Source organism: Esox lucius, chromosome 5, assembly GCF_011004845.1.
Source record: "Esox lucius isolate fEsoLuc1 chromosome 5, fEsoLuc1.pri, whole genome shotgun sequence".
Lineage (NCBI taxonomy): Eukaryota > Metazoa > Chordata > Actinopteri > Esociformes > Esocidae > Esox > Esox lucius.
In genome coordinates this window covers 6315333-6334454 of record NC_047573.1, presented here as the reverse complement: position 1 = coordinate 6334454, position 19122 = coordinate 6315333, and the positions used below count along the sequence as shown (strand labels likewise).

General features: G+C 42.6%; 1 protein-coding gene across 16 annotated transcripts in view; it reads right to left on the bottom strand.

Moving 5' to 3' along the window:
* The window catches only part of adgrb3 (adhesion G protein-coupled receptor B3), a 195366-nt gene that overhangs the window by 102347 nt on the left and 73897 nt on the right, over positions 1–19122 (bottom strand). For 13 of the 16 annotated variants that reach the window (XM_029119718.2, XM_029119722.2, XM_029119714.2 and 10 more), the window contains exons 3-6: positions 11449–11559; positions 8416–8577; positions 5421–5585; positions 82–246 (exon numbers count right to left, since the gene is read on the bottom strand). In XM_029119718.2, the coding sequence (XP_028975551.2) occupies positions 82–246; positions 5421–5585; positions 8416–8577; positions 11449–11559 (603 nt within the window). Of the gene's footprint in view, positions 1–81; positions 247–5420; positions 5586–8415; positions 8578–11448; positions 11560–18752; positions 18773–19122 lie in introns of those variants that run through there. The other 3 variants (XM_034292486.1, XM_029119719.2, XM_029119723.2) reach the window with 3 other exon arrangements.

Genomic DNA, 19122 nt, shown 5'->3' with positions numbered 1-19122 from the left:
GACAATGATGATGACCCGGTGGCTATAGCGACCAACGAAAGTGAGACGGTGGACAGTAAACGACCCCGGCTTGACCCCTACCCGTGCAGTCTGGATTGTAGCACTCTCGGCTCTCAGCCCAGTGGCCGCGGCACTCTGATCCGCCGTGAGCAGCGGGTGAACACTGCCTCGTCCGCTGCTGGGTCCCGTTGGCACAGGTCACCGAGCAGTCGCTCCACGAGCTCCACTCCTGCCACTGACCGTCCACTGGGGGCGCATAGACAAACACACACACACACGGGAGAGAAAGGGAGGGGAAATAGGGCTGTCAGTCGGAGGAGATGGAAGGTGATCGTACTCAGGTCGCCGTCCTCGGGTTGAGAGTCGGACTGCCGGACACAAAAAAAAACACAGCGCTGAGTTCACACGCGAACAAACCTTCCCCGGGTGCGGTTTAGGTTGCTCGAAACAGTTCAGATCCGTCGGGGCCACTGCACGACTCCCAACTGGTGCCTGATCCCCTGTACCTTAGTCTAGTGCACTCCATGAGCCTTAGACAAAATAAGTGAACCACAAAGAGAATAGGGAGCCATTTTGGATGCAAGTAATGGCGTGTTTCGGAGCTTGTTCTCAGTTTCTTCTTTTGCGTGTGAAAATGACTTAAAATACGGGGGACTGAGGAACAACGTCCATAGACCAGTTGAAGTAATGGCTTTGGCAGCTTCATTTGTCATTGCCTCTATAAACAAGTTACTTGAGGGATGTTATGCTTCAGTACCAACTACAGCCTTTTTCAAACGAAGAATACAGGGGAAGAATACTTCGTTGTCTATTTCCCTCACATTTAATTTTGTTTGCCGTTTACCTTGAGACACAAGGGCTATCAGAAAGCAAAAAGACATAGATTAATGTTTATTCTACAACAAACCGATCTTTGAACAATATAAGACAATAAAAGAGACATGTTGTATATTTCTGCAATAAGGCCTACAGCCTTGAGCTGCAGACGAGCTCAAGGCTATTGTGAGACAAAACAAGATTATGAAGGGGTTGTAAAAGCCATGTCACCACACACACCGTTAGTCAGACATGAACAGGGTCAATCACATCTATTTATGATCTGTCACAGCCCAGCCCTCCTATTTAACAGAAGGGCTTGCAAAGGCTGAAAGAAGAAAACAACATAGCATGCAGAAAGCACATACAAACACAGTAACATACACATGCATACTACGCACGCTACAAATAATAAGATGGAATACGTAAAACCCGGTAAATGTTCCAAGGACTGGCCGACTGCGTATTGTCTGTCTGGCCTACTCAAATAACTTTCTTAAAGACTTTCTCCTCATCTGAGTGGATATGGTGCGTTAACGCTGCCCTCAAACTTTCAGGCCCACAAATGTAGTGGGATCTAATGGGTTGTATTGGGTACTGTGCTAGATCCACCCTGGCTTTGTATTTAATTAGCTGACCTCGGTTACCTTCACATTCCTGCTCAAGCTTTATCCGTTCTACCAGGGCAGATATTTTCATTTGTACCAAATTCAAAATGAAAGAAAAGTTATCTTGCTAACTCAGCAGGCTTTGGAGTGAAATTGGCAATGCCACCTTTCTTTTATTACCTATCGTTAATGTGGTCTTTGATGTGCTTTGGTGGACTTATCAAAGCAAAGCACCTTTTCCCCCTACAGGCTAACATTTTACTTCGTGTTAACTTTCAAATGCATCTTGTCGTGCGTATTGGTGTTTTAATAATATTGTAAGAAAAAAAGAAACGCTCCCAAATTCATTCTCACATCTGGACAGACTTGTTGCAGCCGCTATTAAAAAAAGAGAAACCTTAACACTGCTTTTGCTAGCATTACTGTTGTTTATTCAAGCCTCTTGGCCTGACATCACCAGAGCTGATATGCACTGTAAGCTCTACAAAACAACAGTAATACTAGAAGAGCAGTTTGCCAGTTTCTCTTTTTTGTAATATAAAAGAATTAACACACAGGAACAAACAAAAACATGTAATATATAACATTCCGTATTTGATTAGTTGTCATCTTAGAAGAGGAGGATGATGCAGTCTTTGAAAGCGAGGGTAACTGAATTGATTGATCTTCAGTTATTTCATTCATTGTGAGCTGAGTCAGAACCCTCGATCAGTTTATTTCTAGAATCTTTATATTAAATGAAACTGGCTTTATTAATGTGAACCATCATTAATTCCAAGACTGAACTGAGTCAACGTATGGCAAACTTCTTAAACCAACCCGCGACGGCCAAGACACAGCAGCCGTTAAAGGACTAGAAACCATCCTCTGGCCTCCCAGTCATAACAACTCAACACCCACCATCTGGCCTCCCAGTCATAACAACTCAACACCACCCTCTGGCCTCCCAGTCATAACAACTCAACACCACCCTCTGGCCTCCCAGTCATAACAACTCAACACCACCCTCTGGCCTCCCAGTCATAACAACTCAACACCACCCTCTGGCCTCCCAGTGATAACAACTTAACACCACCCTCTGGCCTCCCAGTCATAACAACTTAACACCACCCACTGGGCTCCCTGCCATAAAAACTTAACACCACCATCTGGCCACCCCCGCCAAAACAACTTAACACCACCCTCTGGCCTCCCCCACCACAACAACAAAACACCACCTTCTGAACGGCACCAAAATAATCTGTCTTATATAACATGATAGAAAAGCATTTTAATCATGTAACCACACATTGCCAAGTCACTGACACAACAAGGCATCTAGATTGGGTGGAGTTATTTTGTGTGATCACAGTAAAACGTGTCATCTAGCAGCTAGCACACGGCAAAGCCAAACATTTGCAGTATGTAGAAAAACTCCTCATCAATAATCTACTTACTATTCACGGGCAGTTGCACCCAAGTGATTTCCTCTCCGGCGTTGCAAATTTGACTATATGACAGGGCGGTTCTTAAACTGGAGTCTGTAACCATGAACGGCACATGCTGTCTGTAACCATGAACGGCACACGCTGTCTGTAACCATGAACGGCACACGCTGTCTGTAACCATGAACGGCACACGCTGTCTGTAACCATGAACGGCACATGCTGCTTCAACATATGAAATGGGTCCTGTCACACGTCTCAATTGCATTTAATTCAAATGGCTTTATTGACATGGAATGTGTTACTACATACATTACCAAAGGAAATAGAAATACATATTAATATTAAAAATAAAGGCAAAAAAAAACGGTGAACAGCAATTACAGTTATTAGTAAGTAGGGGAAAGGACAAAGGTGCAGGTATTATGTCATTATCCTGATTCATTATTCAGCTGCTTGTCCCTTCAGGTGTCAGTGGTAGGCTGGAAGCTACATATTTTGCCACTAATATAGCTCAACTGGGTTTTTCTCCTAGAATAAGTAGCATTTCCTCCATTTCTGTTGTTCTTTGGTTTGAATAATATGTCTCGCGTATCTACATTGTTTTTGCAGTGCAGGAGAAAATGCTGCTCGGTCTCTACCTCTCTCTCTCTGGGCTGTTCTCTGTGGTTTCCTCCTGGCATTGGAGGGCTCCATAGTGGTAGGAGTGGGTGTGGCTTGTTTTAAAATATATTATACAATTTGATGGCTCTTTTTTGGATATTAATCAGAAGAGGGAATTGGCCTAGTTCTGCTCTGCATGGGCTGTTTGGAGTTTTTATCTGGACAAAGTTCTGCATGTAGGCTTTCAATTGGGTGTTTGTCCCATCTGTTAAATTCTTGTTTTGTAAGCGGGCCCCACATTTCACTGCCATGTAGTGGAATTGGTTCAATTATAGATTTGAATATTTTGAGCCAGATCCTAATTGGTATGTCTAATTTGATACATCTTTTAATGGCCCAAAAAGCTCTCCTTGCTTTATCTTTCAGTTCATTCACAGTCAGGTTGAAACTCCCTGTGGAGCTCATTTTTAGTCCCAAATATGCATAAGCATATGTGTGAACTACTGTATGTGAGTGGAGCCTAATAAGAAAGTTTATCTGTTTTCTTGACATCTGGATCTTTTTTGAAATATCATTATCTTTGTCTTTTTTAGATTGACTGTCAGGTCTGGCAGAACTGATGCAGTATATCTAAATGATGCTGTAGGCCTCTCTTGTCTAAATGATGCTGTAGGCCCCATTGTTGTCTAAATGATGCTGTAGGCCTCTCTTGTCTAAATGATGCTGTAGGCCCCATTGTTGTCTAAATGATGCTGTTGGCCCTCTCTTGTCTAAATGATGCTGTAGGCCCCATTGTTGTCTAAATGATGCTGTAGGCCCTCTCTTGTCTAAATGATGCTGTAGGCCCTCTCGTCTAAATGATGCTGTAGGCCCTCTCTTGTCTAAATGATGCTGTAGGCCCCATTGTTGTCTAAATGATGCTGTTGGCCCTCTCTTGTCTAAATGATGCTGTTGGCCCTCTCTTGTCTAAATGATGCTGTAGCCCCTCTCTTGTCTAAATGATGCTGTAGACCTCTCTTGTCTAAATGATGCTGTTGGCCCGTTCTTGTCTAAATGATGCCGTTGGCCCGTTCTTGTCTAAATGATGCTGTTGGCCCGTTCTTGTCTAAATGATGCCGTTGGCCCTCTCTTGTTTAAATGATGCTGTAGGCCCTCTCTTGTCTAAATGATGATGTTGGCCCCATTGTTGTCTAAATGATGCTGTAGGCCCTCTCTTGTCTAAATGATGCTGTAGGCCCTCTCTTGTCTAAATTATGTCTAAATGATGCTGTAGGCCCTCTCTTGTTGGTGACAGTAGAACCAGATCACCTGCATACAGGAGGCATTTCATTTCAGTGTCGTTAAGAGTGACTCTTGGGGCTGTTGATAGTTCAATCATTTTAGTGAATCCTCTCTTTCTCTCTACCCAGTCTCTCTCTCTCCCTCCTTCCTAACCTATTGCCCCCTCTCTCTAACCTGACTCTGTCTCACCCTCTTTCTCCCTGTTAAGACGCACTGCAATTGATCCTATGACGTGGCACCAGAGAGGCAACTGCTGTCTTTTCTCTAGAGGCCCAGTCTGTTGTCTTATGATTGCATCATCGTATTGGATCTATCAGTCAGGAGAACCAGCCTACAGGGGTTTCCTCCACACTTCAGGCCAGCGTCCCAAATGGATTCCTACTGTCCACATTCTGTATTGTGAGTCTGGAAACTGCACTACACAGGGAAAAATATGGAGAAATTTAGGACACAAGAGATTCATGCAGAATAACTTGTGTTGTGCATGTTGTTGGATGCTTGGTTCATGAACTAATTAACCTCAATCAATCTTAAATCAATTTGTCATGGCATGAATTTTAATAATCAGAGAAAATGTTGAAAAAAAACAAGATCCAAAAACACACAGAGCATGTATAAACATGGTGTGCAGTCATTAGCGATGCGCAAAAACACACACACACACACACACACACACGACAGTGTATACCTGGGCAGAGTGCAATGTTGCAGAGTTTGCTCTGGGTCTCGGGTCCATCACAGGCCCTGCCACCATGTTGGGGCGGGGCACACATCCTGGTCCGGGTACGGTGACCACGCCCACAAGTGAAGGAACACAGGCTCCATGGCGACCACTCCTCCCAGACACCGTGCACTGCAGGACATAGGACAGAGGTCAGGGGTCAGGTTTTGTGTCACCACTTCGTCGTCCCAGGGAAACGTTGCTTTTGCAGCAGGATCAGGGCACATGAGACAAAAAAAATAAACTTTGACAGTAAAAATGACATTTCTGGAACAGTGCCACGTGACAGCCACATGACAGCCTTTTGACCTGCCAGTGAACAGCCAAACCACTTACGATGTATTAAAACATAGAATATGGCTAATTTAGGTGAAAACATTTGACCTTTTAGAATTACCGATACGTTATGTGTATATATTTATATACTATGTGCTGAGATGCTAAACACTGTCTCATGAAGATCAACATTCCTCCAACAAAATGTCCTACATCTAATATTGAAAGTGAGGCTAGACTGCCTAACACTGCTGTAGCTTGTCATTGCGCTCTGTGCTAGCTTATAACTATTCCTGACGTCCCTGTCGCGCAGGATGAACCTTTTACTGGTCAGCTGTCTATGAACGGGCAGTTATCTTATGTCTCCCTTTCAACGACCCTGATGGCACATAGCAACAAAATGCTAACACCTCGCAAACACTGTTGCGGAGTTATTTTGTCTCAGAAAAGCATATCACCTGAGAAAGAGACAGAGAGTGATACATGGGGTTGCAGATTGAGAGAGAAAGATTCATGAAGTTGTCCTCATAATGAAGAGCTGCTATCAAGCTATGCTGAAGTTCCTTAGTTTACAGTCGGAGATATGATCGAAGCCAACTGTGAGCTACAGGTCTGGATCCGAATCCCAGATGGACCACTGCTCCCTATGTGGTGCAAAACTTCTGATGATACGGCAACCCTGCACACAAAACGCGGCTGTCGGGACGTCCCTGGGACATCAGGAGGCTGTTTTGAGTTTGCTGGGGAACCTGTTCCCTTTAGAGCGCCGGCCTTTTGTCCAAAGCACGCTGTTCACTGTGGGCCTGGCCAGGAGGAGTGAGCCATGCAGGTGACAGTTTACCATAGTACACACTTCTCCACGTGCCGTAGAAAAATAAACTGCAGTGTCAAAACACTATTAACATTACAAATCATATTAACTTACAAGCTGGGTTATTGAAATTGTGTTGGTTGTTGGAATAAGTGATTACAAACCGCATATGGGTTGCTAATGAATATATAGGTTACTATGTGTTATTTAAGTCCACGCGTAGACATCTCTGTTGCTAGAGGCAATGTGGTGTTGTTTCAAACCCAGTCATGTAATTAGACAGCAGAATGACTGACTATGTCTAGGTCTGTGAGTTAAATCGTTTTCAAGGGCACAAATACTTTCAGGTAGCATTCAAGTAAAGTGTAACCAGCTTGAATGTCTGCCTTGAAAAGTAGTTAAACCCAGACATTCACCAAGTTAAATATTTTTGCTGTCGCTTTCACATGGCAGGCCTAAAGGAACGGAATATCAAGTTCAGAAGAAAAAAGGCAGCTTAATCAATTAGCTTGCTGCCTGAGCCTCAACCAAGGGAGAGCAATGGATTTATCTGGGTGGTTCTGTAACATTTGGTTCTCTTATTCTTTATTAGAATTTCGGAAGACACTCAAGGGATACTGCCTAAAGGCTGAGTGCTGGAATGCATTGTTCTGAATGGGGGGGAAAGGACTACAGGCGGCTGGGCTGGATATCAGAACTTGTTGGGTTATAAATGGTCCCAAAAAACATTACATTTTCAGACATTTTGCAATAATGTCTTTGCCCTCTTTTTAAGGACCAAATGAAATGTCTGACCCTTGAGAAAACTGCCAACCCTACACTTATTCATGGCACAGTTTAATGTGGAGAACGTCTGACAAAATGTCAGAGAGAGCCACTTGCATGAATTTACGATTAGCTGATGGGATGTGTGTGCGTGCGTGCGTGCGTGCATGTGTGTAAGCGGGTTAAAACTTTTATGTGACTTTCTGCTTAAATTTAATTTCCGAGGCGCTTTCTTCAATGTAGAAAAATGGCCCCAAAGATAGGCAGCACGGAAAAACCTGCTGATGTTGAACAGGTGTATATTCTACAGATCTTCCCCACAATGAATGACGTGGTACAGCGAGCAAGAGTCAAACTGAAAACCCCAACAGTGACCAATGACTGAAGGACAATACTGTTTCTTCCTCTGCCAAAAAAAGACAGGCAAGTGCGAACAAGAGGAAATATCTTGATGTTCCAAAGACCCCATAGGAGTAGTTGTCCACGGGTAGACGAGCAACCCATAAAACATTGGGGTACATTTAATGACTGAGCTACTCTGATAGCAAACATCGAGCAAAACATGCCTTGCAGTGTAATCGTACAGACACTACAGTATCAAAACAATATACCACTAACCTTGACCTCCAAGTGCAAAAAATAATAATAATCCGAACCCTGGATACAAACCAGTATGTACAAATTCCTGAGACCGAATGCAATGCAAATGCAGTCCAATGCATCACAGTCCATCTTTTAAGGAGTACTGATGGCATGACACACGTTGCGAGATGGAGAACATGGATGACACAAAACAACACGTATGGAAAAACCTTTCACATGCACCTGAGAAAAAAGCATTGCACAATAATATATCACTAATAATAATAGTAATAATAATAATAATAATAATAATAAATGATAATAACAACCATTCATTTAAAAAGCAATAGCAAACTCAGTTTTTTAAAACCACTACCAAAGCAGTCCGATTGAGCCGTAACTAAAACACTGGTCAATTCAAAGCAGGCACAGCAATGCACACATTGGTCTGCGTAGGAAACGCAGCACAGCAGGGTGGAGGGAGAAAAGACGTGACAAGCCAAGTAAAAACACTCCGACTATTACTACCTGGACAGGGGACAGTGTTATTGCAAACCCTGGACTCTCTTAACGGGCCGCTGCAGTGCGATCCGTATGATGAGACACATGTTCTGGTTCGCACCTGCGACCCTTGGCCACATGATACTGAACATGAGCTCCACTGGGACCACTCCTCTGCACCAGATTCACCTGTGTAGAGGGAGAAGGGTGACACCAGTTAGATGCGGCAACACGGTCACATGATCAGGCCCAGGGGGTGGGGCCACGGGGGGGGGGGGGGGGCACTGTACTATGGCGGGGTGTCGGTATGCAACAAGGGGGAGGGGCTATGCTAGGTCCGGCGCTATGCTAAAGGGGAGGGCTTTAATCTTGTACGGGAGGCTAACCAAAGTTAGCATACATTTTTATAATTTTTTTTATAATATAGAGGTGTTTTTACCTTCATGTGATCTTTGATAAACGACTAATATGAGCGATGTCCATGACCTTGTTTAAGTCACTGGCCCCATATCTCTCTGTCAGTTCCTGCGACTTCCCATTTTGCACGTGTGGCTTTGCAATGCAGGGTGCAGATGACTGCACCGTTTCAAGATCAGCAATTGGTGAAAAAATTCATCTGGTCTATGCATTGAGCTAGGCTCCCATCCCGTGTGGCCAGCATCTATTGGACATGCCATCAGGGGAAGGAGGAACTGTACAAATGTATCATAATTGACACTTAGCAATTATGAAGGGCATTTATTCAAAGATCACATATGCTTCAGTGTAACTTCTGATCACAATAAGGGATCTGTCCGTTTACCTGACTAAAGATGCTACATCTTAAGGCTACATTTCAAATGTCTTCATCACTCATACTGACACATGCATCAATAAAACAAAATCGGATGTTTCAAAACGAGGTATAACGTGTAAAATAATATGGTTGCATGCAAGAGCTACATCTGATATTGAAATAAAATAGAAAATTGAATGGAGTTAGTTCACAAGAGAGGTCCAGTATGGATCCAGCAGCAGTGCAGAAATCAATTCAGAACTAAATTATACAGTGCAGTTTCCTTGACAACGGAAATCTGAGTTTAATACATATTAGTGTTTGATCACAATTTGCAAAACGTATGTTTTTTTTTTTTAAACAGTTTACTTTCAATCCCAAGAGTATTAGAGGAACGGGGAGGAGGAAAACACCTGTATTCGTTTTATTCAGCAGATCACAGCTTGTTGCATGGAACTAACATTCACAGTGCCAGTCTGAATTGGGTAAATGAAATTAGAATTTGTGACAAAAGGCATTATTCCAATTTTATAATAATAATTTATTAGGTATATTGCAAATACCGACTATTTAAACATACACCATTTAACTGTCTCTTTATCTAGAAAAAAGTGTAACACTATTATTCTGAGTGGTTTGATTTCAGACACGGTACATTCTTTTGACACATTTGCATGTGTCTGTAGGTGGTAAATCCCCCACAAAATATGAAGCATTGCCATATAACCAGCATATGCGTTTCATCATACTGTGCATTTAAAGATTTACCTTACAACCCACTACATATCTAGTGAACAACATATCAGTGTGTCCTGACTGGGGCCTTTCAATGCAAAAATATGACCATGACCACAAATCCAAATGGCATGAAATGCTGAATAAAATAATACAAGCTCGCCCTGATGTTACTCACACCCTTGACATTGAGCCGGGAGATCGTGTGAAGAAGCAGACCACAGCAATATAGCTTAGTTGTGTGTGTGAGAGGCACAAGTGTGATAAGAAGACATTTTGTGACCACACACAACCTATCTCTCTGCCCGCAAGATGGTCATCAAATATTTGGATTACAGTTTAAGATTAACGTGTGCAGTTCAATTTCAATGAGCTTTGCTTGCATGAGAGATTTGGGAATTTCAGCTCTGAATACATTCATTTGTAAATGAAATCTTATTTAGATTTCCTTGTGTAATGCTTCTAAGCTGCTTCTCCAAAATACAATGAGGATCGATTCAACCCAAACCGGGATTTAAACTCTACTCTATATAATTGGGCTGATCACAATAAGAATAGACTTTGAAAGGTGGATCAATTGGTTAGATGAAGCAGTACAGGGAGTGTTAATTAGACATCCTAAGAATGGGAGAACTGAAAAGCACAGTGATGGGATCCATAGCAGGCAGATAACACTCACAGCTGGTTGGAATGGAGTGTTAGGGTTTAGTAAAACACAAAGAGGATTTTGCAAATTAAAATGATAATGAAAGGGTTTGTCGATCAATGTCACAGATTTTTAACAACAGAGGAGGAGAAATTGGGTTTAAAAAAAATTAAAATAAAAATGTAAAACCAGACAAACAATTAACAAAACCCAGGAACGGTTTTATGGAAGCTAATCTAAGACCAACCCTCCCCAAACATCTGTGCAATTATAATGTGGGTAGAGATTAAAAAGAAATAAAAAAATTACAAAGAAAAGGTAAAGCATTTATTTATCACTGTGTGTTTTCAACTGATTTACACCATCCTGCAATTTCAGCTTGGATACAGTCATGTCTATATTTTAGCATATTTGACTGGGTTTAGCCAAGAATTGTGTTTATCTTACATGAAACATATAATCTATCAAGCCAATTCAGCATGAATTTCTTCCCTGTTGAAGGCAGTAGGAGTTGTCGATGTAAGACGTTTCAAGTGCGAAATAGCACCCGTCTAAGGAACCGATTAACCGTGACAGGGTGTAATTTCACCTAGCCTTTAATGTTTGATAAATAAATAAATGAATAATGCAGTTGCCACCTCCCTGTGTAGCAATAAAACTAACAGAGACCCAGGAACCCAATTATAGTTCTTATACAAAGTAAATACTCAAAGGGAGATGGAAAATTTATCTAACGGGTTTTAATGTGAATAACAATAGAAGGAGGAGGTAGAAGGTTAAAAAAATGCAAAAACATTGTCACTTAAAAGGTGCAGTACAATTGAGAGCATGCAAGTGACTTAGAGATGAAATTAAGTTTTAGTTAACAAAATAAAAAGTGAAAGAAACATAACTATTGTATTACCAGTTTGTGCCATAAATTTAGCAGATTCAGCTTGCTCCTGTAGGGCCTTTGTGTCAAGAACTGATCTTGGCCGCTGACTTTTTACAGTATTCTCTCCGATCATTCCATATTCTAGGGACAGAATAGAGGTTCAATGAAAGCTAGGTTTTGACAGTAGAATCTTCTGAGAGACAAAAAAGCTTATTACAAACTGTTTTTCAAAGATATATGTGTTGTAGAAAACTGCAATACTGTATACATTGCTAGAAACAAAGATCACACAAGGATATATAATATGAAGGATATATTTAACTTGTCATTTTTACTTTAAATGCATAAGAAGGAACATACCATTGGATTTATTACGAACGTTGGTGAGTTGGGAGTAGTATTAATTGAGTTTGAAAGCACAGCTTAAGACACATAGCATACATGCAAATATTATGAACCCACATTGGTTTAAATAAGTATCGGCTAATACTTCCCACAGTCCCTTAAATCACCCGACCCCCCCCCCCCACCCCCCACAATCCCTACCACCCCCAACCCAACCCCCAAGAAATAAACAAAACCAAATGAAAGTAAAAATGTGTAAGCCATCAGAAAGCCACAGAGGAGGGGGTTGGGGTCATGAACATAACATGCTACTATTGATCCACAGTTTCTTCAACAGATTTCAGGCGTATAATGTCTGCAGTTACTTGAACCCAGCAGAATGTGTGCATGTCCCAAGTGACACCCAAAACCCTAGATTGTTCTGGATAGGTCCTGGTCGAATGCAGAGAGACGTGGGTATTTGGGTGCCAATTGGGACCCAGCCAAAGAGTCTGGGAAATCACTATTATCATTTTACATAACTTTGTAAGTTATAATAACTGACAAATGTATTCTGAGCTGTGTGATTATAATATGGGTTAATCCTAAAGTACAACAAAGATGACAGAAAAGTTGATTCTGACCGCCAGTAAAGGGGAGTAACGTATTTGGTGAACGTAAAATAAAAATAGTGACTGTAGGTCCTTCAAAAAGGACATTACCAGCAAGCCAAAGATTGCAGCGGGACATGTTGTGTGTTTTCTTCAGTCAGTTTGGAGGGGTATGGGACGCAGGTGATGTGTGTTATAAAACAGGCGCCTCTCAAGGCGGGTGTGTTAGTAGTGTCCACCTAACATAAAACATTGGCTAGAGTAGTGAAGATGTTTGTGCTCATACTGCCTGCTGACTCTTATCGGATGCTGTTGGTCACAGTGGGGGGTGTGTGTGTGTGTGTGTGTGTGTGTGTGTGTGTGTGTGTGTGTGTGTGTGTGTGTCATGTACGTGGGCTGACGTGGTCATGGTCGGAGAGGAGAGAGGCACACTAACTGGAATTAGCCACCTGTACAACGTTGCCACGCTTTCGACCCTAACTGGGAATCCTAAACTTTGGGGGGGGAAAGCCATTCAACAGCCGTCCCCTTCCACACTACTGAGCTGAACCAAACACAGCCAAGCTGATCTCTATGCTTTCCCGGTTTACTCACAATCCACAATCAACCCACAATCCACCTATGTTGAAAAAAGCGGTGCCCGAACGGACGCGTGAGAGGGAGAGATCGGCTCGGTGCAGTTCATGCCAAACAAGTTTCCATGTCCGATTCAAATGCTCTGATGAATTGGCCATCAACACAGCCGATATACTGGAGGCTAAGTAACCAGGAATTGATGGCTCTCACTATGACTCATGATAAAAGCTATGTTCTCAATGCGGCACACAGCTAAAGCTCAGGAAGGTTCGCGGTGGAAACTATCCGCCTGACTTCAACCAAGCAGGTGAAGCAAATGTATTTGGCTTTACGTTATCCAGGGAGCTTCAATGCATCATTCGGTTACAACCTTTTGGATTCAATTTTAATAAACATATTACAAAGTATGACTAATGATTGGTTGCTAAGGGATTGCTGGACCACATATTGCATCCATCATAATTAAAGACAGCAATAACATTAGGACAACGTACAGCAATGTTAAAGACTTCAGCAGAACAGATAATAACTCAGCGGGTTACAAAGTGAGAGGCTTTAGCTAATGAAATAAAATGTATTTCAGGTGCATGACAGCATGACTTCCTTCTCAGAATGGTGCTCAGCTACATCGTTCTGTTAATTAGCAAAATGCACAAAATCCACCTAAAGTTGGATTAAGTCTCTTTAGCCTTCCTTCATTTCAAGATATTGAGTTATCTGTCTTTAGCGTTTGTGTACTGTATAAATCAGAAAAAACATGATTATATATTTCAGCTGTGAAACACCTGTCAGCTAAAAATAACAACTAAACGCTCCTCATGCTTACATAGCTAGTTCAGTGAAGTTTGAAGTCTACACCGAACCGTGTAATGCATGCTCGCAGACAAGCATTTACCAATCCCGACTAATGTTAGCATGGAGCTAGTACAACTTTTCCAATGCAATGCATTTTACTATTAGCTGATTGTCCATGGACTGGCACAACTCAATAACAACATGCGTATATTCACCAGGCTTGCTTTCACGCTTACTCGCTTGCTAGATACATTTGTCTGTATGAAAGGGGTGCTATTTGAACACTGCTGATATACGTCTCCTTTCGAAGATGGTCCGTCAAAAACACAACAGTATTTCAATTGGAAGGGAAGTACTGTTCTGAATGCATTTGAAAAGTGTTGGGGAGTTATGTCCTCCCCGCGGTGTTATATTCCAAGTTGTATGTAGCTATGTTCCTGAGAATCTGATCAATCTGGGTGTCATACATTTTTTGTTGTTTAATATTTGTATATACATATACCTTGGTAGGAGGAAAAGAGAAACGGCGCTGCTTACTACGGAAACGTGCGACTTCCAGGTGAGTGCTCACGTATTCGCAGGTCTATGAAGGCTCCACACTTTAACAGTTTTTTCACGCCATAAAACGAACCCCCTCTTGGCATCCTGCCCAACTATTTGTATTCGTTTTTTGGACACAAAATAACGCGTTCACCAAAACGGTCCGTTGCCGACCCTTGCTTTATGGTGTGTGGCACGTGTGTTTGTGTGTGTGCGTGCACGTGCGCTCCCCGAAGAAGAGGGATAGCAATGCCTCATCAAAACCAAAATGTCAGTGAGTCACATCAATTCAAGATGGACTGAGCCTCACACCTCAGGAGAAGGACACGCTCCCAACACACAATGGATCGACTAACCCGGGATGATGGATTACAGTAGTCACTATCTATATTAAAGTCTGACCAGACTGGACCAGACGCCAAGCTATCAGAAACAATGTACCTGATACTGCCCCTGATGGGAATGGACTGACGTCCTCTGCCTTTCTCGTTCTATTTCCGTTCCTCTCCTCCTCTTTCTCTCTCTCCCTCTTTCACTCTTCTGCTGCCCAAGTCAGACAGTAACCCTGTCCTGAAAACCAATGACCCTGGCCAGTCTTCTGTGCCCGTAGTTAACAGATGAGATGTTGGGTTTATGTGGCTTTGGTTATTGTGAATGGCAATCAGTGCATCAATAGAGTTCGTATAGGTAGGCAAGAGCATGGTTAAGCAGTGTGCCATAGAAATCCCATGTGCCATGTGAGCACAATGCAGTATAATGAAAGAGATGGTTAAATCTATCCATAAGACCATGATTTCACACTGTACATCGCCTTTGCTTAAAAGGGTATATATTAGCCAAATGATAATTTGATCTAGTTTTTACGGGTAACTTAAATATATTGTGGATCCGCAATGCAGGGTCAGAGACCCAAAACATGGCTTGCATTGATGGAATTTTCTGTGAGCATTCTTCAGATAGCATGCCTCCATCTACTCACTTCGTACCGCGCTTTCTAGAGACACGATGCCATTAAAGCTTTCATCTATTTACCTTTCTCAACATTATTGCTCTTAGCTGGAAGTCAGAGGTCGGTCATTATGTTGCAAACAGAGATGGCAAAGTCTGGGAATGCCATTAGCTAAAACAAACCACTTAAATGTGTACAGCAGGCTGAAATCCTATTTGAAATCATTTGACACTTTGACACTTTTTCTAATTTGAGCTTGCTTGTCTTCATGGAAAAATAGAACAAGTCAGAAACCCACCGAGTGGGTGGTCTAAAGCAAAGCAAATACAATTTAGACCCAGTTCGGCAGTACAATAACTCATCCCTCAACTGATTTCACGTGCAAATCCTAACTAGAAACTGAAGGTTAACTTCAAGGACACTAAAAGGCTGGAACAGCATTGTGAGTCTACACTGCAGTGCACTCATTTCGACGTGAGCCCAATGGGGAGAGTGGGAATGGGGTGCTGTTTGCAGGGCGCAGGCAGACACATCTGCTGTTGGTTTGCCGGTGGTGTTTATACAGTAGCCAGTGTCGTCCGTCTGTGTGGTCTGTTTTGTAAATGTGTGTTCTATACGTTCCCCAACAGACCCCTACACCACGGGAGGCCTCGTGCCTCTTCCCGGGCCGTCACTGTAAAGATGAATTTGTTTGTAACTGACTTGTCTGGTTAAATAAAGGTTGGATCAAAAATAAAAACACAGTTGTTACTGTCAGAACCCGTTAGGAGTGGAGGTGAGCGAGGGACCTAAAAAGTGCTGACCAGGAGATATTTTTATATCCGCCTCAGTCGGGACAGTGTTTTATAATGAAGCTGTGACTGTCTTGCAAAGGCTTCGATAAATTAGCCAAAGATATAGATAGTTAGGTGGAATCCAAGGACAACCTTAATATCAGCATCGTCATGACGATTTATTGGTCTGGAAGGATGTACTTTGATTGCCTAACAAGGCCAAATCTACAGCCATGTCAAAATACGCCATTTGGTAGGGCTATTACTTTTATTTAAAGCCACTTGGGCATGCACACATTTTATGTACGGTTGGTACAAGAATCAAACTTCCGATCCCATCGCTGAAGGAGGCCCGCCATGTCCGTTGAGCCACAGGGGACCACAGGCTCAAAGTTCCACCAGGCTCCAATCTCCCCATCGCCCCTCACCACCACATCCAACCAAAAAAAGGAAGATTTCCCTTTCCTCTGGGTCAAATCTCCCCATGGTGTCTGGTGGTTTGGTCTGTCTTCTCTCTGGGAAGCGGGGGGCTCTGTAGACCCACCTGGCAAATGTCCAGGTCGCTGTAGTCCCCCCTCAGACACCATCCCCCATGGCCCCCCTATGGTTTAATGGCCCGTGAATTATGACCACCCTGACAGGTTCTGTGAAGAGGAACGTTCCCTGGTTCCCCGATGCCCCTCATAAAGAACAAGACAATAGGCCTTCCTGTCTAATCCCCTGGCATGACCTTAACAGGGAAGTAATTATATAAAAAGTGGGTAAACCCTAAACAGCTGGATAAAATGGTGGGGTGGTTAAACTCTGGTGATTTTTACTTGCATCGCAAAAAAAAGGGGTTCCTCGATATTCTCTTAGAGAATATTAAAATATTACTCAAAACAAACTTTTGTTACCTTAAAAGTTTTACGCTTTAAATAGTGTCTTTTGTATATAAATTAGGAAATAAATACTTTGGATGACTAAATAATAGTGTGTGTTTTTACTTAGGGCTGTTTTCCTCAAAAACAGCCCTAAGTAAAGAAATATCTGCATTGCAAAGAAATATCTGCAAAAACAGGTGGGGAAAACCTCAGAAAATGAAATAGATCGGTAAACTCAATGCTAACACACTACTAGACGTGTCTAATGGAAAAGAGGTAGAAGAGGATGAGGTCCTGATTTCTTTCCTCTGTTGTCTTTGGCTACAGCTACCGCGTTCCCGTTTCACTCGTCTCCACAACATCTGACATCTGTCATTTACCTCTAAGAGTGCTGCATGACTGAGACTCACTGTTCGGTCCTGTGTGTTTTAAATGCACTTTGGGCTTTGATTCTGTTGAGCGGGAGCTATAAGGTGGGAGGGCCTCTTCCACTAACTCACGCTGTCTGCCCCCACACCTGGCAGTGAACACTCGCTCTCCATTCAGTGTGACTGCCTGCCTAGCCAGCAACAGAGAGTTGATGTGTGGAGAGGAAAGCAAGAAGAATGGAGCCAGAGAGCAGGGAGACAGACATCACTGTGACAGTCATTTTGCCAAAATCACAGCCTCTCCGTGTGTGTGTGTGTGTGTGTGTGTGTGTGTGTGTGTGTACCATCCACGTCTATGTTTACATGTGGCCCCACCAAGGTAGAAATTCCATGACAAAAAAATAACAGGTTTCTGTGTGGGAGATTTCTGGGATATTTCCGGCTCAGATGTTTCGGTTAGGGGAAATGTTTAAAATTGGGCATAATTGCACTTTTAGAATTAGGCATTAGGGTTAGGTGTGAGGATGAGGTTAGGGTTAGGTGTGAGTATGGGTTTCAGTTGTAACAGTGATTTTGTTATTGAGGTTAGGGTTAGATGTGAGGATGAGGTTCAGTTATTACAGTTATTTTGTTATTGATGTGAGGGTTAGGTGTGAGGATGAGGTTCAGTTATTACAGTTATTTTGTTATTGATGTGAGGGTTAGGTGTGAGGATGAGGTTCAGTTATTACAGTTATTCTGTTATTGAGGTTAGGGTTAGGTGTGAGGATGAGGTTCAGATATTACAGTTATTCTGTTATTGTGGTTAGGGTTAGGTGTGAGGATGAGGTTCAGTTATTACAGTTATTTTGTTATTGAGGTTAGGGACAAGGGAGGTTGGACTTGGGTTTCTGGGTCAAGGTTTAGGTCTTAGACCCCCATAAAGATAGAAAGACAAACATTTGTGTTATCCTGGTCTTTGTGTAAATGTAGGTACAAAATATAAATATTTTTGGTGCTCGTCCCCATTAGGAAACAATAGATTTCTAAGAGGGGTTTAGGGTTGGGTAGTTAGGGGGAATTTAGTTTTATGGTTTGTATTAGGGAAAGGTTTAGGGCTTTTATAGGGAACATAGATTCATGGGTTTTCCCCACAAGGAAAGACAAAATAAATTGTGTTTGTGTGTGTTTGTGGCATAGTATTCAAAAAACACTATGGGCCTGTTTTGCAGTCACACATTAAGCATAGTCCTGGACTACAAAATCAAGATCAATAGAGATATTCCATCAAACTTGAATTTTTGTAGTCTCGGACTAAGCTTAATATTAAACCTAATTAATCTGTGTCTGCAAAACCAACCTACAGCAACTCCATCGACGCATAACAAATCTCCTGTTAACTGTAAACAGAAAATCAATTCAATTGATTAATTGACTACTGATCCAGTGTCTATCGCCATCGCATTCGTCACACACACAATAGCCTGACATGGAGATGGCAGATCAGTAAAAGGGAGAGAGTTGGACAAAGTTAGTCTTCTGGGTCAATAACCTACATAGGCACTTTAGGGCTGTCATCCAATGACTGTGTACAGGAGAAGGCTGTCATCCACTGACTGTGTACAGGAGAAGGCTGTCATCCAATGACTGTGTACAGGAGAAGGCTGTCATCCACCGACTGTGTACAGGAGAAGGCTGTCATCCACCGACTGTGTACAGGAGAAGGCTGTCATCCACCGACTGTGTACAGGAGAAGGCTGTCATCCACCGACTGTGTACAGGAGAAGGCTGTCATCCACCGACTGTGTACAGGAGAAGGCTGTCATCCACTGACTGTTTCACAGCTCGGCTTAACCTCCTGCCCGCCCATGATCGCCTTATCCCTCGTAGAGACGTCCCCTCTGTGGGACCGACATTTCATTTGCG